The following is a 27,744-nucleotide window of genomic DNA, read 5'->3' as shown; positions in this document are numbered from 1 at the left end:
TTTTCTTCAAAGCCAGCCTCATAAAAAGAACTGACCTTCAACCCATTATTCACATTTTCGAACTTTATGCTCACCTAAAACTGGCAAAATTTCACCAGAATTTTCATGATACATGACTTTTATACTCATCAAATTCAATTCTCAACTTTATACAGTCATATAAAAATACATCCAGTCAAATGAAGGCAGAATGAAGAATGAATATAGAGACATACAAATACATTTTTCTATACAAAAGCTTACAAGTCTCAAAAATATCTTGAGTGTGAAAACCATGGAATAGATATTGAACACAAGTGACAGTCATGAAAGATATACTTAGAATAAAATAAATCAAATATTGTGCTACATATAATATATGCTACAAAAAAAAAATCCTCTAAGCAAATGCTTGATCAATTAATTTCTTTACTAGCAGAAAAAAATCAAATGAATTAATATGTACTGCTCTCCTATTACTTCTTTTCTCACATGAAATAGTCCTCTGCCACATACTTGTAGCCTGAAGACTCAATGGTTTGGTCTCATCTTCTGCATCATCTGAAAGCAATATAAAACCTTACATTTAGCAGTAATTACATGAAAACATCCGTCATACTGTGGTTCATTAGTACTAAACATTCAAGCAGTTCTTCCTTTACAATTTAGTATAAATAAAATTTCTTTGCAAAAAAAATTAAAAGGGCAGGTCAGATATTTTAACTCATTTGAAAGCAAGACCTCAGTAAAATATATATATTTTTTTTACACTCATTTGGGACCATTTCAGAATCATACAAGTATTCCTGCAACAAAGTTATTATAATGGGATGCAATGATAATCAAGACAGTGTTTTATTGCAAACCAATTTATCACAAACGTTTCCATACTAAACAGATACTGGGACACCAACTTAATAGATTTGAAAGAAAACTCTATACATGTCAGCTAATTTCACTTGGCCAAAAGGGACAGTTTCTCTAATTCCTGAATGTCTGTTTCTATACATGTGTCCACCCAGTGGATCTCATGCCATATCAAGGAAAAGTTATTCATAGCCACTACATTCAGCTGCATGGTGCCAGACCTACCAGATAACAATAATAACTGATGGATGTAAAATCTTAGATCAAGGGCCCCATGAACCTGAAGATTCCAATATCAAGAAATGGTAATTTCACCACGATAATTAGGTACTGTCTTCAATGGTCCACTGCTAAAACCAACCAACATACAAGAAATAGTAACACAAGCAACACCAGGTATTCTCTACATCCAAAGCTGGCACCCTGGAAGGGGACCTCACCGTAGTCAACCAAGCCTCCTTTCAACCACTAAGATTTCAGCTAAAATATTTGTAATATATTCTACCTCTATGTATACCTTTGTACTAATATATATATTCTACCTCTATGTATACCTTTGTACTAATATATAAGTTTTTAGTAGTGGCTGAGGTAAATTAGCAATACTTTTTAATAAAAGAAATCACTTACAAGGAGGATGAATTACCTGGATGAACCAGCTTGCTCTTGAACAATTATACAAACTGAGTACTTACTAAAATTTCACAAATGGAGACAAATGATAGTCGGTTCCCTTCACCAAGTACACACACTATACACTAAAGGAACTAAAGCAAAGCAAAGGAAAGATGAGAAAAAAAAAAAAAAAAACCAAGGGGAACAAAGATTGTCTGGGAGAGAATTGCTGAAACGTTGACAGTACTAAGTCGCATCACAGAGTAAACATACATATGTGGAGGTTCTTTTAGTAAGATTTAAATGGGTGTGAATGGGATAAGTTGTACACAGAAAAAGGCATTTTATGATTAATGGATTGTAATGAACACAATTTCCACAGACATAAGTAAACATTTCCACTATATAAGAATGTAATTTTAAGTTGCACTATTTTTCACTTTTATTCACATTACTTTTACCTACCTAATACTGTGATATTAAGCTTAATGAATGTCTTTAGTCCTACTAGATAGACAACAAGAAAAATTTGATTTACAACTCTCATTTTATTACTTACCGAAGTAATTCTCTGAAGGCTATTGGGTGTAAGCTTTGCTAACTGATCTACTGCTGATTTAATCTGAGAATCTTTTCTTGGTGTTGGTGAACTTGAGTGGGGACCATCAGTTAAATAAGCATGCTTGAGTAGTTGCTGAATACTGGGTCTTTTATGAGGATCATATTGCAGGCAAAGCTGCATCACTTCCTCTAGCTGCTTATCTTCTATTCCATCAAAAGTTATCTTTGTTTTTGGATCTGATATTGCTGTTAGCTTTTGTAAAGGATTAACAATATGCTGAAAAGGTGTCTTTCCATACACTAGGTTATACAAAATACAACCCAATGACCACACATCAGACTTTACACCAATCTGAAATAATAATAGACCACACATCAGACTTTATACCAATCTGAAATAATAATGTTTAAAAAATTGTTAAATAACCATCTGTGGTTCCATATCATATAATGAAAGTTAAATATTATAGCACATAATGAAAGTTCAATATTATAGGAGTCAAAATAATGATTGTACTGAGAAAGTCACATTTTGTCATCAGTTATGCAATTACATATAACCAACAATGATTGTAGAATTAGCTCAAGCATATACTGAAGCAATCAAACTGATAGGTGTGTACACTTACATTGAGTAAAATATTTAAAAAATGCCAAATTTAAAAAAAATTTATTTGTAATTTTCCTAAGTATAAAAACCATAGCCTTTCATATAAGGAGTATCCTTCCATACAACACAAACCCTAACTGTGAGTAAAGCAATGAGCCTAGAAAATACCTCTCGAGTATACCCAAAGGTCAACTCTGTACATGACGTCGATCAAAGGTGTAGCTGGTCTTGTTGCTCTCCACTAAGAGAGAGAGAGAGAGAGAGAGAGAGAGAGTTGCTCTCCACTAAGAGAGAGAGAGAGAGAGAGAGAGAGAGAGAACTAGCATTCTTAGGTACAAAAAGGCAATAGTCACACATGAAATCAGTTTGGAATGTTAACTTACAAAAATGCGAATGATTCATGCAAAAGAAACAGCCAGTAAATGTAAAAAGACAGCAAAGGAAGGATAATGGGAATGGAATGGAATATAAAATTTAGGCCAAAGCAAGCACTAGGATCTATGAGGTCATTTACCACTAAAAGGAAAATCAAGAGTAAAAAGGTTTTAAAAGTGTAACAGTAGGAAAACCTTGCATTTGCTCTATGAAACAATTGTTAGGAGAGGGTGGAAAGTAAGATGGAAGAGAGCGAACATGAATGGAAGTACTGTAAAGGGAATGAAAGGGATTGCAGCTAGGGGCCGAAGGAACGCTGCAAAGAATCTTAAGTAATGCCTACAGTGCACCATGAGAGGTGCACTGATGGCACTATCCCACTACTGAGAATGGGTAATGTCAGTTGGGTGAGAATGGGCATACCTTTCCACCGTCTCCACCTGGGTACCACTCGTCTAGCCATACATAGCTGGTCCAGCGCATGTGTGTAAGGATGCTCCATATTTGAAAGGCATAGTGTTTGCATCCACATTAAATAAATTATTAATACATTTAGACCTGGATGTAGGACCAGGTGTTGAGTAAAAGCTTTTATATACGCTTAACTTTCACTGCTACATGCATTCACAACACTGACAGATTTTGTGTATGCATCCATATGTGTGTGTCTGCTGATTTTTTCTAAGCGTGTAGAGTAAACAAGGTGTATTATCTGGTATACACTACCTTACAAATGTTCTAAAACAAATTCTGTAAAGTAATTATGATGGTAGAAAAGATACAAACCACATGGAAATCTGTAATACTTTACATATTTATCAAAACATGGCGATGTGTGTGTATAAGTACATTACTTGTAACAATTTTGTTTAATACAGAAATAATATCTGAAAAGCATAAATTAATGCACATAATTGTAGTTAAGAAATATTAGATGCTAAAATACAAAAGTACAGCTCAAGTTCAACACAGGGCTACTGTATCATTATTCCATCACAATGCCCACAGGCTTCTAGATTATTTTTGATGAAAACCAACTGTCCAAACACCATAGTGATGCTAGACATCAATTTTGGGAACTAGAACAGGAGATATTTATAATTTAAAGCAATAACAAAAATATTTGCTGCCTGATAAACAATCATTTATATGTAGTTTACCTAAATATACAGGTAAAGCATCACTGACATGCTAGCTCAAGACATCTAAAAGGGCATTTACAAATACAAAATTTTTCATAAATTGAAATGACCCACAGTTCTTTAAACATGAAAAAAAACCAAGGCTGAAAAGTGAAAGATGTAAAGTGCAAAGGGATGGGATAATAAATAGGATAAACCAGGATGGCAGAAGGAAAGTCATTAGAATAAAAGTGAAATAATATGACTACAGCTGGGAACTGGTACTCCAGGGAGAAAACTACACAACATTAGCTACATTAGAATTATAAAATTTATTAAACCAGACCACCAAACCACATTTTTTGACTCACATGGCTGCTCCAAGGCATTGTTCTTAATGAGAAGTAAACAGTGGAGAGAGAAAAAAAGATATAGAAGATGGAAATCTTGACATATTTAATCAAATGTTTCCTTGATGAAAGACTGAAACGGTGTCCCATGTAGAATTTTGAAGGTTAGTGCAAAGAGAGTGAATGAAACTCTAGCATTGACTTACAATTAATTCTATTACTGTAATAACACCAATCTGATTACTGAAATGACTAGTTACATTGGATTAGATTCAATCATAATTTACCTGCATAATACTACACAAATGGTGACAGTATATGAACACTCACAATAATTTACTGAATTTTTGCTTTTACAGCAATTTTAATAGTTTAGAAATGACAAAAAGTAGACAAAGACATCATCATGAAACTAACCATCCTTTTTTCTGTTCTATTAATCTATATCTTCCACAAAACCTTTCATTTATTACTTACCTTAACAGTCAACTTATTTCCTGAATTATTATAAAATGCTAAACCACTGTGGGCATCCATTGTGGACTCAGGACTCATGTAGTTGTATGTTCCACCCTGCAAATGACATAAATTACTTAAAATTCAAAATGATTCAACATAGACTAATTTAATAGGATTATTCTGCTATAAAAACGTACAGTACGACATTATTAAATACAAATAATAATCAACTCACTTTTTCTTTACAGTATAACTTGATACACTTGGCCCTGGGTATACAATATTCTGATTTATGATTTTTTTTAAAAGCATTTTAATGTAAGAATACTTTTTTTTAAGAACAAATACTTAGAAAACAAATCAATAATCAGTAGTCTCCCAATCATACTCATGGGTTCAAAGTGAGAGCAAAATCCCAGAGTGTAAATAACAAGTAATAGAATTTCATTTACTCCAAATTAGTGAATGAAAGTGAAAAATTCACAGCCTCAGCAAGGAGAACAGGTTCCATGCCTAGGCTATGCTTACTAAAAGGCCTGGATGGTGAATTACAATGTAACTGTTCGATATATTCCTCACACAAAACATTTTCTTAGATAAAGTGCCCTTGAAAAGGAAGTATTTACCACTGACAAAACTTGCTATATTTGTCCCCAGGAAGAGCAAGAGCATTAACTTTACAAGAGTTACACAGAAAGTCAGAGTGAAGTAGGTATTTTATGAAAGACTGGGCAGGCATAGTAGACACCTCTCAAAAATTGTAATGACTAGGATTTCACTGTTCATGAAAATGAGGCAATATATGATTAACAAGGTTATGATGAAACAAAAGTTCTATTCATGGTGGGGTTCAATTTCTTTTTCCTATATTTGTCAGCTGTCTGAACATAAACCACAGGAAAGTTACAGACAAATCTGTGTTAAAACATCTGACTTTCAATAAGTTCTATTCTTCACCAACTGTATCAACAAATCCTTCTCCACTGACTTCTTTTGCTGCCTGAAGAATTTTCCTGACTCCTGCAAGACCTTTAAAATCATTCATTACATCACTACATGTACTCTTCCATCATGAATTAATTTTTTTTTTATTTTACTTTAGGTTACAAAAAATAACAACATAAGCAGACTTCAAAATATGGGAACTGAAGAAACTACACCATAATTTTAGGATCTTGAGAGGTCATCTGACAGAACAAAGGCCAAAAATTTCATGGGCATTGAGAACCATGAAATAGAATACCAGAAACTTAATGAGATGGTGACATTACCATATCAAAACTTAAGACCAAGATCTGAGACAGAAGCATCCTTACCACAATAATTTACATATTGTTAACCCCCAAAAAACCATCACTGAATTCTTCGTTGATCATCCCAGTGATAGAGGAAAATACAAAGGGGTACAGAGAGGAAGGCCCATGGGAACTACTATATGCACAAGACCTGGTGTAAGTAAATCTAGAGGAAAATATAAAAGAAATGTTGAAAAATGGAAGAGTAGAATGGACAGTGAGAAGAATGAAGAAACAATGTATGTAAAACAAAACATATGACTGTTTGGTAAGCAACAAATGAATAAAGAAATTGGGAACGTGGCTGTGTGAATGCAGTGTGGGAAGTGTAGTGTGAAATAACTACTGTGTATCAAATATAACCAATGGTGTCACAAAGATGCTCAAGGTTGCACAATATAAATGAACCAAGGAATTTTCAATGATTGAAATGTCTTAAAGCAAAATAAGAAAGAGAGGAGGATCATGTTGCAGTGGAATGAAAATCTTATAAGGCCAATTGTTTCTTTGGGGACACATCATCTTGAGAAGTAAGTAATGAGCGGGCAGTAAATATAAGACAGCCTGTAAAAAGTGTAAAGATTGTTACACTACTAGTATAAGTGTCTCCATTTAGTAAACAAAAAATTTATGATGCATGTGTTGTCTAATCTACACAGGTAATACATGATCATCTACAAAGACAATGAGCATGTGTGGCTAAAATGCTAATGTTTACTGCAGGAATGCACTAAGAAGACAATTAATATAAGAACTCATAAAGATTTGGGTTCTATAGAGGCCAGAAAACAGACTGAAAGCATTGTCAAAGCTCGAAGAAAGCTAAAGCTTGGAATGTGACCATATCTTTTAGAGCTAAATGCTCTTTAAATCTACTCTATAAAGCTTTACAATTGGTAATGATAGAAAGCAACAGAATAGCATATCCAGGGCCAACTGTAAAATTAAATGTTCATAAATTATATACAATTTATATATCACATTAAAAACAAACTATCATTTTCTCTCTCTGTTGAGAGAAAGGCAAACTGACTGGGGGTCAACTGTTCCACTGAGCAAAAAGATGCTTTTATATTGGCATTTTACTTACTGGACTGTCCTTTACAATGCTTGTCATATCTTGCTGGATTGAAGAAGAAATGCCGAAGTCAATAAGCTTAACCGTTTGATTAACCAGTACAAAGTTGGCTGGCTTGAGGTCAGAATGTATGATACCTGTGTAGAAAAAGACTTGGTATTTGATAATACTGTGTGAACATTTTTCATAGTACAAAGCTTCATTTTACAGTATAATTTCTACTAAGAATATTCTAAAATACTTTAATCTACACTATGGCTTTGCATAGAGATAGAAGACTCTATGATTGGTTAAATGAAAAACTGAATTCCACAGCCATTGTTCTGAAATATTATCTTCTACCATAATATACTTAGGCTTCCGTTTCATCTTCCACTGTTCCTGTATTCCATCCATACTTACTCTGCTATCAGCTTTTTTCTAGAGCAAGTGAAATCATATTTCAACTTGCAATTACAGTTAAAAACAAATTTTAAAAGACATTTGTATTTTTCCAAAGTACAGTACAATGCAGAGCATTTTATATTAGAGTCTTTTAGCCCAAGGTAGAAGCTGGTTGAAAACTTGGTAACAAGATAGCTCATCAAGTGGTTAACAGGTGGAGATGGGGGATGAGTGGGAAGTATCCCTCACTCACCCACCATCACATTCACTTTCCTTTGGCCACCGGGTCTGAGCAGTGCAGTGGGGTGGGAAAGTATATACAGTAATCTCTCTTGTACCTGCATTAATAGAGCCAAGGCCCTGCCAGATACGGTCAAAATCCAGATAAGGTCAAATAAAAACTCTATGGATGTAAAATGGCAACTCCATACTCTTACTCCCCTACCTTGTCAATACATACGCACTCAAATTATGTCGGATTCTTTAGGGCACCTGGAACGTCAATATCATTATTAGATAAGTAAGAGGGTGACACATCTGCTAATGAAGCATCTCACTCAGAAGCTGCTACGTCCCCTACGAATCCCAAGCAAGAAAATTCTAGCAAGGAGAAGTCTTAGGAAATTCCCCTTCTGGAAGCCCCAACTAGGGAGAGTCAGTTGGTACAGGCGGGATAAACTGCCCACGAAGGCAGCTATAACCCAGCAACAATAATGTTTATATTTTTTCTCCATCCAAATATAAAACAAGAAGTTCGGAACAAAAAAAAAAAAATCCATAAACAAAAGGCAATGCTTAAATACTCATCTACAAAATCCAAGTTTTCAAACACCACTCAACAGAGAAGAGAGCAGCATGTCTGCTCTTTACTGCAACTGAAAGAAAAGTGAATGCAACAGTCAGTGAGTAAGGGATAATCTCCCACTCACTCCTCCCCATCTCCGCTTGTTAATTACCTGGTTAACTATACAAAAGACAATGGTTTGTACAGTATTCTCACAAGAACAAATTCGAATCAATGAAATCAAGTCTGTTATCAGTTCTTGCACTGGTGAATTCAGATACTTTACTGCTTTTATTTGCTATCCTTAACACTTTCCACTCCTGTCTCAGCGAGACGAGATTATCTGCTACTCCAGGTACCTTCTGATATTTGGGAAGTTGAGTAGTTACTGCAAAAGTTAAAAAAAAATCCTATATTGTCTGCATTATGGTTTGAAAAGATTCTTGATAATGGTATCAATGAAAAGATAAATAATTTTCCTATCTTTATGTCCAGTTTTCGTTAACATAATATTAATACTTTTCACGAAGAAATGCTAAGAATTTCCCAAAATGCACGGAAAACATGTGTTAGACTGAAATTTCCCTAGCAATTTTTGCTTCATAAAAGATTAATATTCTATTTTTGCCTCTTCAAACACGTTCCCCCTAAACACCCATTTAACTGTTATTATAATTTTTCATTAATGGACTGATATCGAACTCAAATTATTGAATTTGAAGCCAATTTCTTTAAAACAAAACCAGTCACCGTAGTCTAAATAGGCTGCGTTCATTTACTTGGGGAAACTGAGAACGCTCTGTAGCGACCTCTAAACAAGAAAGATGCCCTTTACGAAGTTACTAATTAATTATTTCTTCTTTTCCTGAAATAAGTCGTCACTGGGGACATCACTGATATAATAATTTTGTTATATATAAAACAAAAATATAGAAAAGAACAAAAATATTGACATGACCATAAAATAAAACATAAAAGTTTTTGTAACTACTGTGTACGGAACCATACAATCCAGCTGTTTACAATAAGTGTGCAAATTTCCTCAGGTCCTTCTCTGCCCGCCCTGCCAGACCTAAGGTTGACCAACTCGGTAGGAAATGGAGAGAGAGAGAGACAGACATATTAATCTGATTTTATATATATCCCTCCATTTCCTACAGAGTTGGTCAACCGTACTGGTAGGTCTGGCATAAGTATGGAGTGCTTGGGATCATACACATGACACGCACACATTATATATATATATATATATATAAAATATATACATATGTGTGTATGTGTGTGCGTGTCATGTATATGAATCCACGCACTCTACACCTACTCTGTATCTACAACAAAAGCTCTCATATTTCATGGACAATCGATTAGTGTTCCATTGGTTAAAAGAATATGCACCTGTGTGCCTTACTTTCTCTAACGCTTACTTTTATGGGTACCAGTTTAGAAAGGGCCAACCTACTGCCCAACTCTGACATGAATGTGTGAAAATTTGCACAAGTAATTAAATATATTTAAATGATTTTGCAATGATTTCATGAGTGCAAATTAATTTTTTTTATTTAAGCAATAGTTGTCTGAAGTGACAGATCAGTGAATAATATATTGATCTTCTTTCTGGATAATATTTTAATGAAGGCCAAGCACTCAGTTGACAAGGAATACCATAAATAGTTTTCTAAATTCAGATTTATCAACGCTGTGTGAGAATTTTATAACAGGCTGAAATTAGTACAGACACACAGACATATAAACCTCTCTGGATTTACCAAAAATATTTACTTTTTATTAAATGATTTCTGATGATTTATTATATATTCTTGTAAAAATTCTTGTAATTAACTAAATTTTAATTGTTCAAGTATTTTTTTAAGCTTTTCATATGAATTCATATCAGATATCATTGGCATTAGTTAAATTATATTTTCATAGGCCTGATATTTGAAAAAATCTCCGTCACTTTCATAACACTGATATGTTCGGTAAATGAAAGAATGTCATGTTACTTGCAGTGACTGTGAGAGAGAGAGAGAGAGAGAGAGAGAGAGAGAGAGAGAGAGAGAGAGAGAGAGAGAGAGAGAGAGAGAGCATGGCAAGAACAGCAGCCACTAGTTTTTCTTTTTAGCGCAGCTACTGCCAAACTGCGAATCTCCTCAGAGAGAAATGTTACGATCTTTGTATGCTGTATAATGTACATATTTTATATAGGTTTAGGTTGAAAAGATAAAAGGAAACATAATCTTTCCCTTGAGCTTCTTCACAACGAAGAATACTCTTGGAGATTATACGTTTGAAAACTGAGTGTTGAATTGTTTTGATACTTTCGGCCTTGGCAGTATAGGTAATTTCTGCACTGTTTTTAGGGGGGTAAGGTGAATGCGGGTGTGTCATTGTTCAATTCTCTGGCCTCCACATACATCAGGTATGATAGGTGTGACCGCAAAAACCATTTGCTTGAGATTAGTGCCAGAGATTATCCCGAGCCCTTCTCGCAGATTCCTGTCCATATTTTGATCCCTCACGGGGAATTCCACAATTCCCTCATCGGCTGTCAAAAGTCAGGAGGAAAGTGGGAACGATGTTTGAAGGTTCCAGAATCCCCCATCATAAATCAGACTGGGAATAGGAATATGTCAGAACTAGATAATCCCACTGTCCCCTTCTGAAGTAAGTGTTCCAGTGGTCAAGCCCACCAAAGTTGATGCAGGTTGGCAAAAGAGCAAAAGACAAGGAGGAGCCATTTCTTTCAAAAGAACTCCTGCATCTCAAACACAACTCACGCGGTCTGTCATGTAGATAATCAAACGCAGTCGAGAATACATACATACACACATATTTACATATATATACACAAATGTAAATGTGTGTATATATGTATATTGAAATATATACATAAATGTTTAAATAATATATATATACATATACATGTATATATTATATATATGCTTATGTATACATAATATATAAATATACATACATACATACATACATATATACATAATTTATATATATATATATATATATATATATATATATATATATATATATATATATATATATATATATATATATATATATATATATATATATATATATAAATGACAAAGCATGAGAAAATTTTTGAGAGAATATTATTGCAGAAGATCTTTTATCTTAATCTTTTGCCTTGCATTATTTTTTTTATATGGTTGACAATGAAAAAGAAAATTTTCAGTGGTAAAAATAAAATGACAAAGCATGACAGGAAAGAATTTTTATCATGGGGTAGTTTATCCTTAATCCAGGTAATGATTATAATAGTTGTTAACATGACCAAATCCCTCCAATGAAAGGCAAGTAAGTAGTTCCCACCCCTGACCACGGAGGGTGACAGGGATTCTGTTTGCACACCCGACCCAGTGCAACCATTCTAGCACAGAATTCAAACTGTTAACATGGCGTCTTCTCATCCCTCCCACGTTCAATTTGCTGCTGCAAACCCAGTGACTATTATTGATTTGGTGAAATTATGTGACAATGAAAATGAATTGCATTTGTTTCTGATGAAAAGTGGCCTTTTAGGTGATTTTAGTGGTCTGTGTGAACAGTGTAAGGAAGGAACAGTTAGTCTTGTAAATCGTCGATAACTAGATGTTAGGGGTACAATTTTCCCCCGTAAGCCCTGTGGTTAGTGCGCACAGTGTGATATTACCGCTTGCCGGAATATATATGCTTACCGGGAATCAGTCAAAAAGTGGATAAATTTTAGTGGTCTGCGTGAAGCACCGTTCGTTAGGGGTACGCCCCATGCCCTGTGGTTAGTCGCTGGTGTGAAACCGAAATCAGAAATGCGTAAAAATGACCGCTAACAACCACAGATCCACAGTTTTCGTGTCTGCCATTTTTGTCGTTTACCGTTCCGCCAGTTTTCCTGTCAGAGCTTACTGCCACAGGTTCTGACTAGAAAACTGGCCGAACGCAGGGTTGCCCGGGTAAACCATAGCCACTCCAATTTTTGTGTTCAGGTAAATGGATAATTTTCCAAGTGTATGTCTTCATTATATTTTTCTTATTAATTTTCTTTGCTCTTGCTAACACTTATTTTCGTCCAGAAGTTTTCGGGTATGATCACAGGAGTCTTTCTCCAATATCACTCCCCAAGTTGAGTCAGAACCAGACGAATTGTATACCACTCAACCAAACCTCGTTAAAACAAACTGACTGTTTTCGCCACTGTAGTCAATTCCTATACAATCTCCTTCTGCAGGACACATTTCAAAGAAATCTAAGATTTCAGATGTAGTGTGCAAATACCAGTTAGACTATACTATTGTTAGTAACCAGTTGTTTTAAGGGGATGACACTGGACCGATAAATGAGCTGCCGCACTTTTTTCGGATTCGAAGATTAAATAGGGATACCTTGTATTAGCTCAAAAAGAGTGGCAAACAAAATGAAAAAGGTGATAACAGAATTGTTAACCTTTAGTATATATGCAAGTTGTTCATTTTTAAATTCTTGTTTTAATTATTTGGATGAATATGTGTGGAAATTAATATGGTCAATATGCGATTTATTTTTGTAAAAGAATGAAACATAATTTCTAATATTGAAAAGAGACAACGTATTTGCATAGAGCATAGGCAGAGGAGAAAGAAAGTGACCGCGTGAAGTCACGCCTCTTAATCCCCATCCTCTCAACCCCCATAACTCCTCGCGTGAGACCTCGTTTTCTTTAGGTAGCGGGCAAAGCAGAGATGTGTGTTACCGCCTGATAGCCGCTGAACGTGGCCAAAATTCGCTAAGAAAAGGAATCTTGCGCATTTAGTTTTATTTAATAATCTGGAATAAATTTAGGGGGGAATGGGGATGATGATTTATTTCAAATTGGAATGAAATTAATAACTAGGAACCACTGAAGCTAGTATGCTGATCTAAATAAAGGGAAAAAATCATATTATGAAGTAAGCAAAGAATAATAAAAAACTTTTCAGTGGGGGAGTACAGCTAGCCCAAGGGCTGAGTCGGTAAAAAGGTGGTGGGCAAGTACAGTTAGCCTAAAGGGCTCAAAGGGTTAAGGTGATAAATTAATAAACAAATGATTCTTACTACAACATATACAGTATTTTTTTTCTATGACCACTAATCTCAAGAACTCTATTAATTACCATATCCTGTTCATGTTCCAAACATCAAATGCAGTTTTCTTTGTACAATCTGCAAAAGCCAAATTCATGATTTTTCTAACTGGATCACACTGATAAGGATGATGCAGAAGGCACTTAGCTATACTGTAATCATATGTACTGGTTACATAAACCCCTAAATAAATTTTAGAAAATTCAATTGATCCCATGACAGAGTTCCAGTAAAATATTACTAAGGTTTCTAAACCTTATAAGGTAGGGTTCAAATAAACTATGAAGAAACATTCAGATATTACTTTTCATTACCTTTTCTTAAAATAGCACTGAAAATTTGAGTACTCTAAATACCCCAGAATGAAAACACACCCCAAAGGACTTAAAAAGAAATCAATGATCTGGTTATATTAAAGATAAGACTGACCTTCATTGTGTATTGCTTGAACAGCTAACAACATGCCATGCCAATAGTGCTTGATGGTAAACGGGGATATACGTGCTCTCTGACTGCCGCGTGCCTCACTCAACACGGATGCCATATCTTGGTTTCCTTTCTCCATCAAAAGCTTCAGGTGAGTTTCCGTAACTTCACTGAAAGCACAGAAAAACTCATTCTTTAATCCAAAAACAAATGAAAAAGCAAAATACAAAATCTGGAAAAATTCTTGAACTTCACATTACAACATTAACAGTTAATTTGTGGCACATATCCAGGAAGAGAGAGAGAGAGAGAGAGAGAGAGAGAGAGAGAGAGAGAGAGAGAGAGAGAGAGAGAGAGAGAGAGAGAGAGAGAGAGAGAGAGAGAGAGAGAGAGAGAGAGAGAGAGAGAGAGAGAGAGAGAGAGAGAGAGAGAGAGAGAGAGAGATGTAACGAATATAAAAAGACTTTACTTACAAATCATGTAATTTAATGACTCTGTCAGACCACTGCAGGCGCTTTAAAATCGCTATTTCATTCTCATAACATTTCAGTGTTGGTTCATCTAGTCCTTCTAATTCCACAACCTTAATAGCCTTAATTTCACGGGATTCTAAATCAAGAACCTGTGGAAAACAAAAGAAACAAAGGCAAAACAATGTATTATATCTAACTGGTTAAAAAGTTTTTATATACTATTTACATATGCATTCATATGAAACAAACCAAAGGCCAGCAATACTGTGATATGCACAGAAAAGAATAAAGCAGTAAAATTAAATTGCAAAATCAGTAAATTTTCCTTTATTAACCCCTTGTGGATGGGTAACACATATATATGTTTACTTATAGCTTTGGGGTGGATTCAGGGAAACATATATGTACAGTATGTTCAAGATTTCGTGCCATCCAGTTTGAACGATTTTTGTGGGAAGTGTTCAGATCTCTTCCATGGGCCGTAAATGACTCATGACAACTTCTACCTCAACTCTAATAGCTAGTCGGCACAGGAGAGAGAGATCAGTTTGCCTTGAGATGCTATGGGGAATGTTGTCCAAAACTCCCATGCAATGACACCTCATAAATATTTTACAATAAATATACTCAGAGTTTGTAATTGATTTTAGTTCTTATCTGTTATGATATTGTGTGAGCTGTAATTATAATTCTACAAAATAAAATAAAAAATATTAGTAAAACACTTATAACTTGGTAAAATTACCATATTTTTTACAACTGTCTTTTGGAAAAGAGGCCTCGCACAGGGTTGGAAATATTTACTTTCAACTTCTCCTGGAAGGTACAAAAATTTTTTTAGAATTCCTTTTATTATACCATGTGCATATGCATATCTTCCTCTTTCCATTGATGAGTTTTTTTTTTTAAACTGGCCATCCTTAAATTTAGCCCAGTCTAGTGGTGTGCTTAAATATTTAGCCCAGACTGTGAGGGTTAATTAATATGTGACAGAAGTCAATAACTTTCTGGGGATACTCTTACAGAATAGAATGCCCCTATGTAAAAAAAAATCCCATCCCAAGGCAGATACAGGCAGTCCCCGGTTATCGGCGATCTGCTTTTACAGCGCTTGTCTAGTGACGACAATAACTGGATTTTCGGCGCTGATCCTCACTTAACAGCGGCACTGATCTCTAGCTATTGGCGCCGATAAGTGGGTTATTAGTGCTGTTATCGCCATTTCCATTATCATCATGCTGCCGGGAACAGAACCCCCAACGAAAACCGGGGACTGCCTGTAAGTATATTATATAGCCATGTAAAAATAATGAACCAAAAGAGCATGCACAAAAATATATGGAGACAAGGCATTTCAAAGCAGAATTACAGCCTATCTTATACTTAAGTGCATCAACCTCCATAATATTTCCAGAGACTGTTCCCCACTTTTTCAGTAGAAAGAATAAATATTAGGTGTAGGCCAAATCAAAAACATGAAAACAACAAACTAAGGATGCTGACACATCAGCACATTTTACAATCTCTTTCCCTTCAAAGTGTTTGGCTCTGTCCCAGAAACAGAAAACTATCTAATGTTCATCTCACAAGGAAAGCTTCAGTTTGCTGTCTTACGTATTATTGTTGCTCTGTTCCCTTTCATGGGTTATCGTTTACAGAGTGCCTTGGGTGACACACAGTATTAAAGGTTCCTTTCTGTCCCACATCTTTTGACTATGTTGCTCCAATGTTCATTTTTCATTTAAGAATTAAATTAACTGAACTATGAGTCTAACAAATAATGATCAATGTCTTGTAAACTTAAGGTAATGCCCTTACAATCAACACTAATCGTGTCAAAAATGGAAAATTTCATGTGTCATCTTGCAACTAAAATTTGGCACCCTTTTTATGTATGGGAATAGTGGCTTCTCCAATATGTCCCTAATCAACAATAAAATTTAAATCAGTACAGTATAACAGAAGCACATAAAACTAGTGTGAGTATAGTCATACTGTGAAACATATTGTAGGAGCAAATCATTCCTTTACCGTTTCAGTCATAAAACGATAGTTATCAGCTTCACCACACGTTACCTATAGCATGAGTGACACATTATTTAAGTCAAGTCTTTTAACAGATGGAAACCATCCTTTCAGCACAAATGATTTAAGTGATAAAGTGTCATGGTCTATGGGGTACTACTTACAGTGAGCCTTGCATGGCTTCTACACTGGTTTTTTGCTTTTACTTTTCATGTTCCTTCTGATCTCTTCCCACCTATCCAACATCTTAACTCTACCTTTCTCCAATTTCAAGTTCTCATTCAAGAACATATTCTTTTGGCAGGCCACAAGAGTCCCAAAATGTGACTAAATGGTCCCATTAAACTATTTTGTAATATATTGTATACACTATACCACAAAATGTTAAAAAGAATTGTCAGTGTGACAGTGCCCCAGTTACAAAGTTCTGTTAGTCAGAAATTCAGACTCTCTCTCTACATTAACTACTAAGGTTTTCACTAAGTGACATTCAAACTCATAATAACCCCCCTCCTTGGTTTTGCTGTTTCTTTTATTCCACAGGGTAGTAGCATTTGAAACCCCTTGCCATCCCTGTACGTCCATAGATATCATTGTATTAACACACATAGTCTTAACCATGCTCCATCATCTATGCTCCAATGTGCTAAATTATCTTCATCTTTCTGTATGTGCATAACAAAAGGCAAACTTATAACGAAATAATGCTACATAACAAGAGAGGGAAGAAAGGATGAGGCAGATTTTCACAAGATTGCTACGCCAGCTCTGAGGTATCAAGCCTATACTACTAGGTCTTGGGAATTCATTACTTATCAGGAGACGATAGCCCCCCATCTGAGTTGCCAGTGCAGTAATAAATATGTTAGTATTCAAACACAATCACATAACTAAAATTTAAGTGATAAGCATTTAACACCATAAAAATAAAAATTTGTAAAATAACATTTACATCTCAACAGCTCAGTTGCTATGCCTTTGGCACAACAAACATATTCATGTTTAAGAATAAATAAAGGAAGCCTGATGGAAATCCTGTGGAAATAATCACCTTTAAGTCATCAATGAAACTAAACATGAAAATGTAATGGCAAATAATCTTACCTCATAAACTTTACTGGAACCTCCTCTACCCAGAAGTTTTAATTTCAAGAACTCACGCCCATTAACTTCTAGATGGTCAAACTTTGGATTTGATGCAGGGGATCTGAGTGGTAGAGCATTTCTAGGAGGTTTTAAGTTTACTGATTTAGCACCCACACTATGGCCAGTACCTTGAGTTGAGTTATTATTGAAGTTGCCTGAACTGTAACCACAATCTGTAGCTTGACGTGAAGATGCGCTATTTTCCTGCACTATATCTGAATTTTGAACGTGTGATCCACAGTGTGATCCACCAAGACATCGTCCTTTTGAACCACCCAAAGATGATTCTCTAATATTCAGACTTGTCAATTTAGTCGCAGAAGTACTTGAAGACCTACTTGTATGATGTTCACCCATAGGTGTATTTGAAGAGGACTTCATAATCTGCTGGCCAGCACTTACTATTCTTTTTACATCACTTTTAGCATTTTGTTGTGAGTTAGATGAAACATCCGAGAAATGATTTTGTATTGTAAGAGGTGAAGAACGAATATTGGCTATCTTGGGAGGACGGATTTCACTACCTGCATCTCTATTAGAAAGGGAAAGTTCCCTCTTAGTTTGACTATTCATACGTTGTTGGTCAGTCTTTGTGTTTCCTTCCTTGATTTCAATTTCATTCGGTGAGGATCCTTCTTTACAAGGTTTGCTTGTTACCTTCAGTGTGTTCTTATTATTCTCATTAATAGGACTTAGAGAGATGAAATTTGTTTTCTTGTTTTCCTTATCTTCTTGTCCACTCTGAACCTGTTTTAGACTTTCAGAGGAAGAGCTGATGGTTGAATATTTTGCCAATCCATTGCCCACTCTTGTATTTGTTGACACTTTAATCAAATATTTACTTTTCAAGTCAGGTGTTGAGACTGAGCGCTGCATTTTTGAACCATATCCATCACCTTGCTTTTTCGCAGACCAATTAGCATTAGTTTTTGGGCAATTTTCTGGACGTAATCCTTCATGGTTATTTGAAATACCTGCATCATTCACAGCATTCAAACTCTCTGCCTCCGATACTTTGCTGGCTGACGTGTAAGTCCTGAGGTCAGTAGTTTTTGGCTGGAAAGAGAGATTAAAAGTTCAAAACCAGCAATAACCTTCTGATTACTGTATATTCCTGGGCTAAGACATTGTTAGCAGATTCAGTACGAAGGGTTACAGAAATGCTAAATGAACATCATACATCTCTATTCGTAAGTACAGGTACTTATCATTACATGTACTGATTCATAAACTTTATACAAAGCAATTAAAAGTATGTTTAGTAATATAAAAGGTCAAAATTATATAAACTATTAAGAATAAGACACCACTTGTGAGAAAGGGAGATAAGGAATGTTAAAAATTATGATACTGTTGACCAATATTAGATTGCTGCCATATCCAGTTCTCTCTTGATATTTAATTCTCTTACTATCTAATGCATTCCTTATGCAGCATACTTTACTTTAATTACAAATCCGTCACTTCAATAAGAATTTGTAAAACTGCAAACCCATTATAAAAGAAAAATCTGCTGAAACAAATACTGTAACCCATTACAGCATGCAAATTTGCTAATGTAGTCACTGGTTTACATTTTTTCCACAGGTATCCAAACTAGAGTATTTTTATGTAGGAGTATTCCTCAGCATGAGCTGGAAATGGGCACTGAAACTTGGTAACAAGGAACTGACTGGTTTAAGAATAATAGCAAACCTCACCCCAACCCTATGTCAGATTTGATAAAGTTCGCTACATGACTCTGCAATACACTTCACTGAAAGCTCCCCACAGGCATGGGCAGTTCTACCATAGAATATAACAGAATATAGAATTTAGGCCAAAGGCCAAGCAATGGGACCTATTAGGTAATTCAGCGCTGAAATGGAAATTGATGATAAAAAGGATTGAAAGGTGTAACAGGAGGAAAACCTCACAGTTGCACCATTCTACTATAGACGTACTGTAGAAGTTCATGCCCTTCAAACAGATAATCTCATTAGGAAATGATGGGTACTGACTTTGCTCCAAACTGATCATAATAATAAGATGAACCCAAGCCCTTTGCATGCTGAACTTGATTTGATATGCCATATAGTTCACCAATGAGCTTCTGAGCTAAGGCTAGAGAAAAAAAAAAGTTCTGAACATGAAGTAACTATCTGAAGACTCCCACAGTGAAATCACTTAGGGCCTGAGTTAGACTGAGCAAATCAAGACTGCATATTCTAACCCTAAAGTAAAGCAAAAACAGTGGGGGATCCACAGTAAAGGATGAAAAAACAATTACAGCCTATACTGTTCTATGCATAAGACATAAGCTTTATTTGAACAGCATACATACTGAAAGCCAAGCACACTAAGTCAAAAAAATAAACAAAAACTCAAGAAAAACAGCATCAACTCAAGTGGAGAATGTAGCATGGCATCTGCTTAAGACAGCGGCTGAAGAAAAGTACTGAGTTATCAACAGGTAAGTGGGCTGCAACCTGCCATTCACCTACCTACCACCTTGTCACCAAGCTTCAACAACTATTTTCACCTCACACCAGGAATACTCCTACATAATTCTGATGGCCTGTATCAGGGGAACAAATTCATTTTATGAGCATTTAAAAAATCTAGTGTATTACACACCCATCAATCTAGAACTTTATAGTTTGTAATTAACTTTATGTTCTTTTAAATTACAGTAATTATTATGACATGTTGCTTACCAAAATTACCTTTAAATTTCTTCTTAACTAGGATTATGCATCATCATTTTTCTAACCTTAAAATATGTTGAAAGTAAATTAATTAGCCTTATTTTATTTGTTCTTTAAAGGCACTTTCAAAGAGACAAATTTCATTAAAGTAGAGTTTAGTGAAGCAACACAAAAACTTGAATGCAGCAATGAAACAGAATGCATAGATTATCATTATAATTACAAAAAAGGGAGAAACCTAAGTTTTTACCTAGTTTCATACCAAGAATACCATCATTAATAAAAAAAGCAGAGATAAAGCAATTACATTCACACCAATACATGATCTAAATCAACTGAGTACAATAAGCAACATAAGAGAAGGTTATCAAGCACTAATAAGAATGTCAGAGAGAGGCCTACATATCTGCTGCATATCATGTTCCCATCTAGTTTTTACTATTCTCACAAGAGGGCAAAATTTTCCTATAAGGTCAAGTGTACTTGGTAAATTTTACTTGCATGTAGAGTAGACTATCTAGCAGCAGGGCACACAAAATTACACACATATTACAAACCTGAGTCACTTGTTCTCCCTCTGGAGATGAACTTGCCCGGCCTTGACTTCTTGCTGTACGTAATAACAGTGGTCCACTGGACAGCCCCAATTTACTGAAATAAATTACAGCACATGATTTATGACATATATCAGATTAAACATTATACCATGGTACTTTATCAAAATGTATAAGAGATGCCAATTGGCAACTTTATTACACTTACAGATGGCCAGGCCTGTGATAGAAGGAAGAGTTAAACTTAGCGGTGTGGTTAGAATATAATAATAATGCAGTAATAATACTTAAAAAGAATCACAGTTTGAATGCCACTGAGCTTATACTGCACCTTCTCAAGTTGGCATATAAGTTTATTCGTTTCAGTAGGTAAGTTATAAAGCAGTACCCCTGCTGTTTATACCTTGAGAGAGAGAGAGAGAGAGAGAGAGAGAGAGAGAGAGAGAGAGAGAGAGAGAGAGAGAGAGAGAGAGACTAACCTCTTCCTTTTTACTACTGAGGATATGATTTCTTCAATTGTTGGCCCTGTATCCCAATCACCATCATCTTCCTCCATTATGTTCTGAAAAAGACAACATACAAAACTTTAAGTGTGTAAAAGCTATACATGAAATTTCTGACAAAATGACAAATTTTTAAAGTAATTGTAAAATGACAGATTTTTAAAGTAATTTGTATTTTTCCTAACACAAAAACCTGAGGTCTTTACATATGGGATTTACTTTTCAGAGCAAGCTGGAACTGGCCGTTAAACTTAAAACAAGGTTATTATTGGTAATTGGCTACCGATGGCAGGGAAGGTAGACCTGCCATCCAGTTGTTACACCTTCACTTTACCTTTTGGCCCAGGTAGCAAAATGAGGGGTAGTAAAGACGTTTTATTGTGTGCTTTAAATATTCCCGACATTCACTTTGGTAGCAAATGAGTAATTCTAGAAATGCTAGACCCCCTTAAGTCCTACAATTATAGAGGACCACAGTGGAAAAGCATGGTTTTTGAGGGGGAGAGGGGTACAAAATGGAGTGAAATACCATACAAGGATGTATTTAACCTGACCTAGGGTTATGGGTCCTCCCCTGATGTAGGGGGTGGGGATGGGGAAAGCTTTGCCCCCACCCTAGACCCCTCAACAAACTAACCTAGAACACTATTGATTAAAATAAATGGAGTTGAGACTTAAAGTAACCTAACTTAAGGAATCCGATTCCTATCTGGCTGCGGGGCTTCACCCCACCTGAACCCCCCATCTAACCTAGCCTCAGTCATTGTAAACAAATAAGCAAATAAATATTATGACTACAAGCTATCCTAATCTAAACTGCCAGGTCCTTGTCTGGCCAGGAGGGATTTGCCCCCCTGAACCATCCCCCAACTAACAAATTAGGTCACCAGGTCCTTACTAACCTAGCCCCACCCAAAAAACCCAGTCTCCCAATATAGCCCCTAAAAACTATAAGATATACAATAGGTCCAGTATCTCAAAAACAAGGCCAATAATTTGCTACACAGAAGGATAAACATTCAGAACACACTAAAATCTAATGTCCAATAAAGCTTACCTTATTCTAAATCAGAACTTGCTGCAGCATGCTATCATAGGGATGTTAAAATACATTACTATGCCATTTTCCTCTTTGTGTTTCCCCACAACCAAACACCCAACTTTCCCACCAAGGTCCTTAATAATGTAGGATATAACAGGTTCTAGTGTGTTAAATTATTAATTTGTTACCAAAATGAACATCAGCAATGTTCAAAACACACACAAAAAAAATTCAAATCAGTCAAAATAATCCAAGAAACAAGAGTGAATCATTTGGGTATTATTTTACATTCAACCATTACTCACGGTTGGGGTTTTTATATTGCGATCTTAAGTTTCCTTAACTTAGCATGAAAGTTATGCTCATATCTGTCAAAATTTACTGTTACCTACATTCTTCCAATGAATGTTATTCCCTGCTTAGATTTCTTCTAAATTGTTTGTTTATAGTAACAATGTCATGGAAGTGGAGCTCCCTATTTGTCTGAGTGCACTATGGGTAGGGAAGGATTACATATCTGGAACATCTGTTACTTTCACCTATAATTTTGTCCTCCTAACACACACAATCTTGTTTACCTTTGGAAACATTGAGTTTTACCCGATTCTTTGGAGTGTCCCATTTGCAGTTCTTCCTTAAATTAAGGGGAAGAATGACACTTATGATGCTGTAGTGCTACAGTGAAACTTGTGAATACAAAAAAAAAAGAAAGCAAAGTAATTTTTTGGTTAGTTATTTTACAGGTACCGTCTTGGAAAGTGCTTAAACTTTCACCATGGAAGTTAATTTTGTTCAAGAATCACTGGTTAACCATTCAGTCTGATATCCAGCATTCTTCAAACATCCAGGAAAGATCTTCATCAGTTTGAAGATGTCAATCTTACAGCACTAGGATAAGGACCTGTTGTCCTAGGTTAGGTTAGGTCAGGTCACAACCTTATTATAGGCAGTCCCCAGGGTTACGGTGGGGTTTCCATTCCAGTGGCGTGCCTTAAGTCAGAAAACGCAGTAACTCAGAACAGCATAATAAAAATTTACATAAATGAGAGAGAGAGACTTTTGTAACCCTGGGGAAACAAACAGGTTTTTAAGCTTTACCCTGGTAATAAACCAGTTTTCTCCCCTCCTTATAGTGAACCCTCCAGGTGGCTGCAGCTCCCTAAACTGGTTTTCTCACCTTGTTATAGCACCTATAGCTATGCCACTCAGAATCCTAGTGACAGCGCCGAAACTTCGGAACATCAGCTGTAAGATCGCAATGCCGTAAGTCGGAGTCGTCGTAACCCGGGGGCTGACTGTATTATCTATTTGCAGTGACCTAGGTTAGACTAAGTGGGAAGGGGGTCTTAGTCTAGATAAGGACCCAGGGTATGAAGCCCCCATTGCTAGGAAAACAAGTGGCCACAGGCCAAGGGCTGGGACCTATGAGGTCACTCAGTGCTGGAAGGGAAATTCAGAGTAGTAGGTTTGAAAGGTGTAAAAGGAGGAAAATCTCGTAGTTGCACATGAAATAATTATTAGGAAACGGTGGATAGCAAGATAGAAAAAAAGAAAATATGAATGGAGGTACAGTAAAAGGAATGAAAGGGGTTGCAGCTGGGGGCCGAAGGGACGCTGCAAAGATCCTTAGTAATGCCTACAGTGCATCCCTTGAAGTGCACTGATGGCACTAGCCCCCTATGGGGTCAAAGGAACAATGACCGAGACATGGGGCAATTTTTTCAAGCAATGCCTAAATTCCTAAAACCCACTTAACTGGTGAAACTTGGAACCGAACAGATGAACCGTTATGGTTCTGGCACTGTTCTCATACCCACATTTCCAGGTGAATGTAACAACAGACATTCCAAATATGCTAGCCATTCTTACCCTCAGGTACAATCACTCAAAAAAGTTTTGCAACATACTTCAAAACTTTTCGGACAACAACCTATAATAGCGACATCTGGCGCTATTTGGCAACTCAGTTATGTGCGTGAAACAACTGAACACTAGTGGTGGGTCAGAAATTACCTGCAGTTTCCCTTAAGCAGGGCTTTTCTGATACTGCTTACTGTTGTCATATTTTACTTAATTAAAGGATGTTACTATAATACTTCAGAGGTCATCGCTGTTCTTATGTTTCAATATTTTCATCTCCAACTGCCATCACTATCGTTGTTTTATCTCCTTCATATGTGTGGGGCCTAACTGTTACAAGTTGAACTGTTAATTAACATCAACAAATACGACTTTTGTAAAGATTTGCTTCACATTATTATTAATTAAATTTTTGAATGACTAATCTGAACTTGAAACTTAATATAAAATATTCTGAACTAGACTAACAGATTTCACGTCTATTTTTGTAATACATAGAATATAATCGCACATACACACACACACACACACACATACATACATACATACACACACACACACACACACACACACACACACACATATATATATATATATATATATATATATAATATATATATATATATATATATATATATATATATATATATATATATATATAATGTCATTATGTGTAATTTCTCATTTCTTTCATTGCTACTTAGGCCTATCATTTTGATGCCTCTTATGAAGTTAACTGAATATATAATGCCTATTTTTGTATTTCTTATGATCTAAGTTTCTAAAGAATTAAAATTAGCTAGAAGTTCAACATTAATTTAGTTAACGCTAAATGCCAGCAGTGAAGAAGAATACCATGCTCATCAGTGGAAATGTCTCCTCCTCATCAGACTCAGTATCATCGATTGGATTATATTATAATGCAAACCCTAGCATTCTTTGTGTTTCACTGATGTGAAGTGTTTCTTGGCACAGTATGATGAAATAATATCTTGGTCTCATGTAACCTGTTACGGATGGTTTGATTTGAATGGAAAAATGTTCTCTCTTTATAGCAACATCGGTGTTAGGAGCACCTTCAGTGATCATCCGATGATGATACTTTGAGGTTGTCCTCCAGTTTTTACAATGAATTTATCATGTTCCCTCGTTCTCTCTGTTGTTGTATCCCTCTATACATGGTTGTTTTATTTACCTATCCCATTAGTCTTATGCAAGCTAATGATTGTGGTCCGAAACTTTAAACTTCTCCTGCCCGAATGTGGTGCACAAACATACGTTATGAGATTTTTTTCTTTTTGTTTTTGACAACGATAATGGTTGAATTCTTTCTTTTTTATGTATATATAATTTCAATTTAGTTATTCAATATTATTTTATTAGTCAATAAGCTTTTTGTCTGGATTCAAAATATAGTTTCTTCTTTGACTCTTTTGCCCAATCATCTGGAGTGAAATTTTTTCAAAATGTTTCAGTTCATTTTTCGTAATATGAATTTTTCACTCACCACAAATGATTAATAACAAAACCGAATAAGAAAATTAATTTCATTGTGTAAATATCAAAAGAACAAATTACTGTTAGGTGAACGAAAACTTCTGGAACATGTTGCAGAATATTTTTGAGTGAGTGTACATTGGAACAAAACAATCCGATTATGAGTTGCACTCGTGTGATTGGGGAAAATCCATTGGGTAACTCCATTTTTTGGTAAATAGGCCTAGGCCTATCCCAGCAACAGTAATTTTGTGATAGACTTTAGTATGGTTTTCATACTAAGCAGTTCAGGAGACTTACGACAAAGCAAAAAAATAACTTTAAAATTAAGTACTAGTATTCACATAAAATAATACTCCATTTCATTTGGTGTGCAGTCTTCAAGTGTCAATTACGCTTTAGTTACAGCCGACCGACAAAATTTTACTTGAAATTCTTGTTCAGCAGCTAAAGTTCTATAGGAAAATGTCAACTGCCATAGGCTACCTCACTGCGGACAGCAGGCTTAGAATTACCCATTTCATATATCCTAATAATGCTGCAATCTAGCAGCTCCAGAATCACACCGCAGACATAAGAAACACTCCCCCATTGGCCGGGTGCACACACACACCCAGGAACCACAGCACACCTGGTGAGTAGGCCTAGGTTATGTCATTCCCTGTTGTATAGCCTAGGTTTCTTAAAGCTTAAGAGTGGGAATATAAGTGTAGGCTAATTTGTGTAAAGTGATAGGCTAGATTTGACTTGGGATGAAGAATACCAACAGGCCAAGGTAGGCCAGCCTAACCAGATAGGCTAGATAGCCAAAAATTATACTCTGTCCTACAGGACGAGGGGAATTAGCTTTTAATAGCCTTAAAAAATGTCCCTGTGAAAAACTCGTGAGCTACTACGCCTATAGATAGAACGAGAGGCTAAGACATCACAAAAGTGTGGTTAGAATAATAGCCTACTGTTAATTTAGCCTGCCTAAATTTACTACAGCAATTTTTAATTTTCTTAAGATAATCATCAGCGTGGCAACTGCTTAGAGTGGTCAATATAAAGGGAATAAAATGTGATGATAAAATCCCACCAAAATATTAATTTTGTTTACGGCAACTTAGCCCTTACGAACGGAATGAGGGTATTTACCACGACTTAGTTTGGTAAATAATCCCTAGAAATACTTTTTAAAAAATTGAAATACCTACTTCAGAATTGATGCTCATTTACGTCCAGACTTCTTAAGGAGCAAGACACTTTTATTTCACTTCAACCATTGGACGTATGTAGTTTTAACCACAAAATCCTCATTCCTTCACAACTTTAAGGTTTAAAGTTCGGCCACAAGTTGTTGTCAAACAGATCCCGATCTGTGATTGGCCAACAACAATAATAAAGGTTGGTTTGTGATTGGTCAAAGCACTTCACGCATGCGTATAACGAGCGAGTTGCCAGAGGGTTTTCCTTTACGTCATCACCTTTGCAGCTATCTATTGAGCTAAGACATGCGCGAGCACATCTCCCAGCATCAGCATCTTTTAAATCTCATTTTTTGTGCACGCAAAAAATATGGATATTATAATAAAATAGAATAATATAATTCATAAATCCATTTATGAAAAATACAGAAAAAAACTGTAAAAGGATCCACTAACAATTGCATTTTGGTCTCAAGGTAGGGACGGGAAGAAATTTTTAAAAATATGTCTGATAAGCTGACAGAAAAAAAATCCAGAAAACTAAATAATTGACACGTTGTTGACACTTTTAGTGAAAAATAAGCACATACAAGCTGCAGGTAGACGCTTTATGTGATTAATTTTTCTTTTCATTTAAAAAAAACAATATTAAGATAAATTAACGCTTTGTTGTTTTTTATGATTTAAATGTTAGAAATTATCATCAGCAAAAATGATAGGAATTGGAGTATAAAATTTAGGCCAAATGCCA

At 35.6% G+C, this 27,744-nt stretch overlaps 1 protein-coding gene across 1 annotated transcript; it reads right to left on the bottom strand.

Annotated features, from left to right (window-relative positions):
- Window positions 1-204: 204 nt before the first annotated feature.
- On the bottom strand, window positions 205-27,264 carry Mps1 (Monopolar spindle 1). Its single transcript, XM_067116598.1, has 10 exons — window positions 27,003-27,264; window positions 21,384-21,466; window positions 20,908-21,001; window positions 17,622-18,719; window positions 14,493-14,641; window positions 14,023-14,189; window positions 7,323-7,447; window positions 4,956-5,051; window positions 2,021-2,374; window positions 205-540 (listed from the first exon to the last, which is right to left on the bottom strand). The coding sequence occupies exons 1-10, from the start codon at window positions 27,018-27,020 to the stop codon at window positions 511-513; spliced, it is 2,214 nt and encodes a 737-aa protein (XP_066972699.1). The 5' UTR covers window positions 27,021-27,264; the 3' UTR covers window positions 205-510.
- Window positions 27,265-27,744: the final 480 nt, after the last annotated feature.

The sequence above is a fragment of the Macrobrachium rosenbergii genome, chromosome 14 (assembly GCF_040412425.1).
Source record: "Macrobrachium rosenbergii isolate ZJJX-2024 chromosome 14, ASM4041242v1, whole genome shotgun sequence".
NCBI classification, from domain to species: domain Eukaryota; kingdom Metazoa; phylum Arthropoda; class Malacostraca; order Decapoda; family Palaemonidae; genus Macrobrachium; species Macrobrachium rosenbergii.
This window is presented reverse-complemented; position numbering and strand designations above follow the sequence as displayed.

Excerpts from the sequence above, each read along its gene's own strand:
- Mps1 (XM_067116598.1), bottom strand. Across the intron at positions 21,002-21,383 it reads TCAGTAGTAAAAAGGAAGAG|TAAATTGGGGCTGTCCAGTG; the intron begins GTTAGTCTCTCT and ends AATTTATTTCAG. Across the intron at positions 14,642-17,621 it reads GTTCCAGTAAAGTTTATGAG|GTTCTTGATTTAGAATCCCG; the intron begins GTAAGATTATTT and ends TGTTTTCCACAG.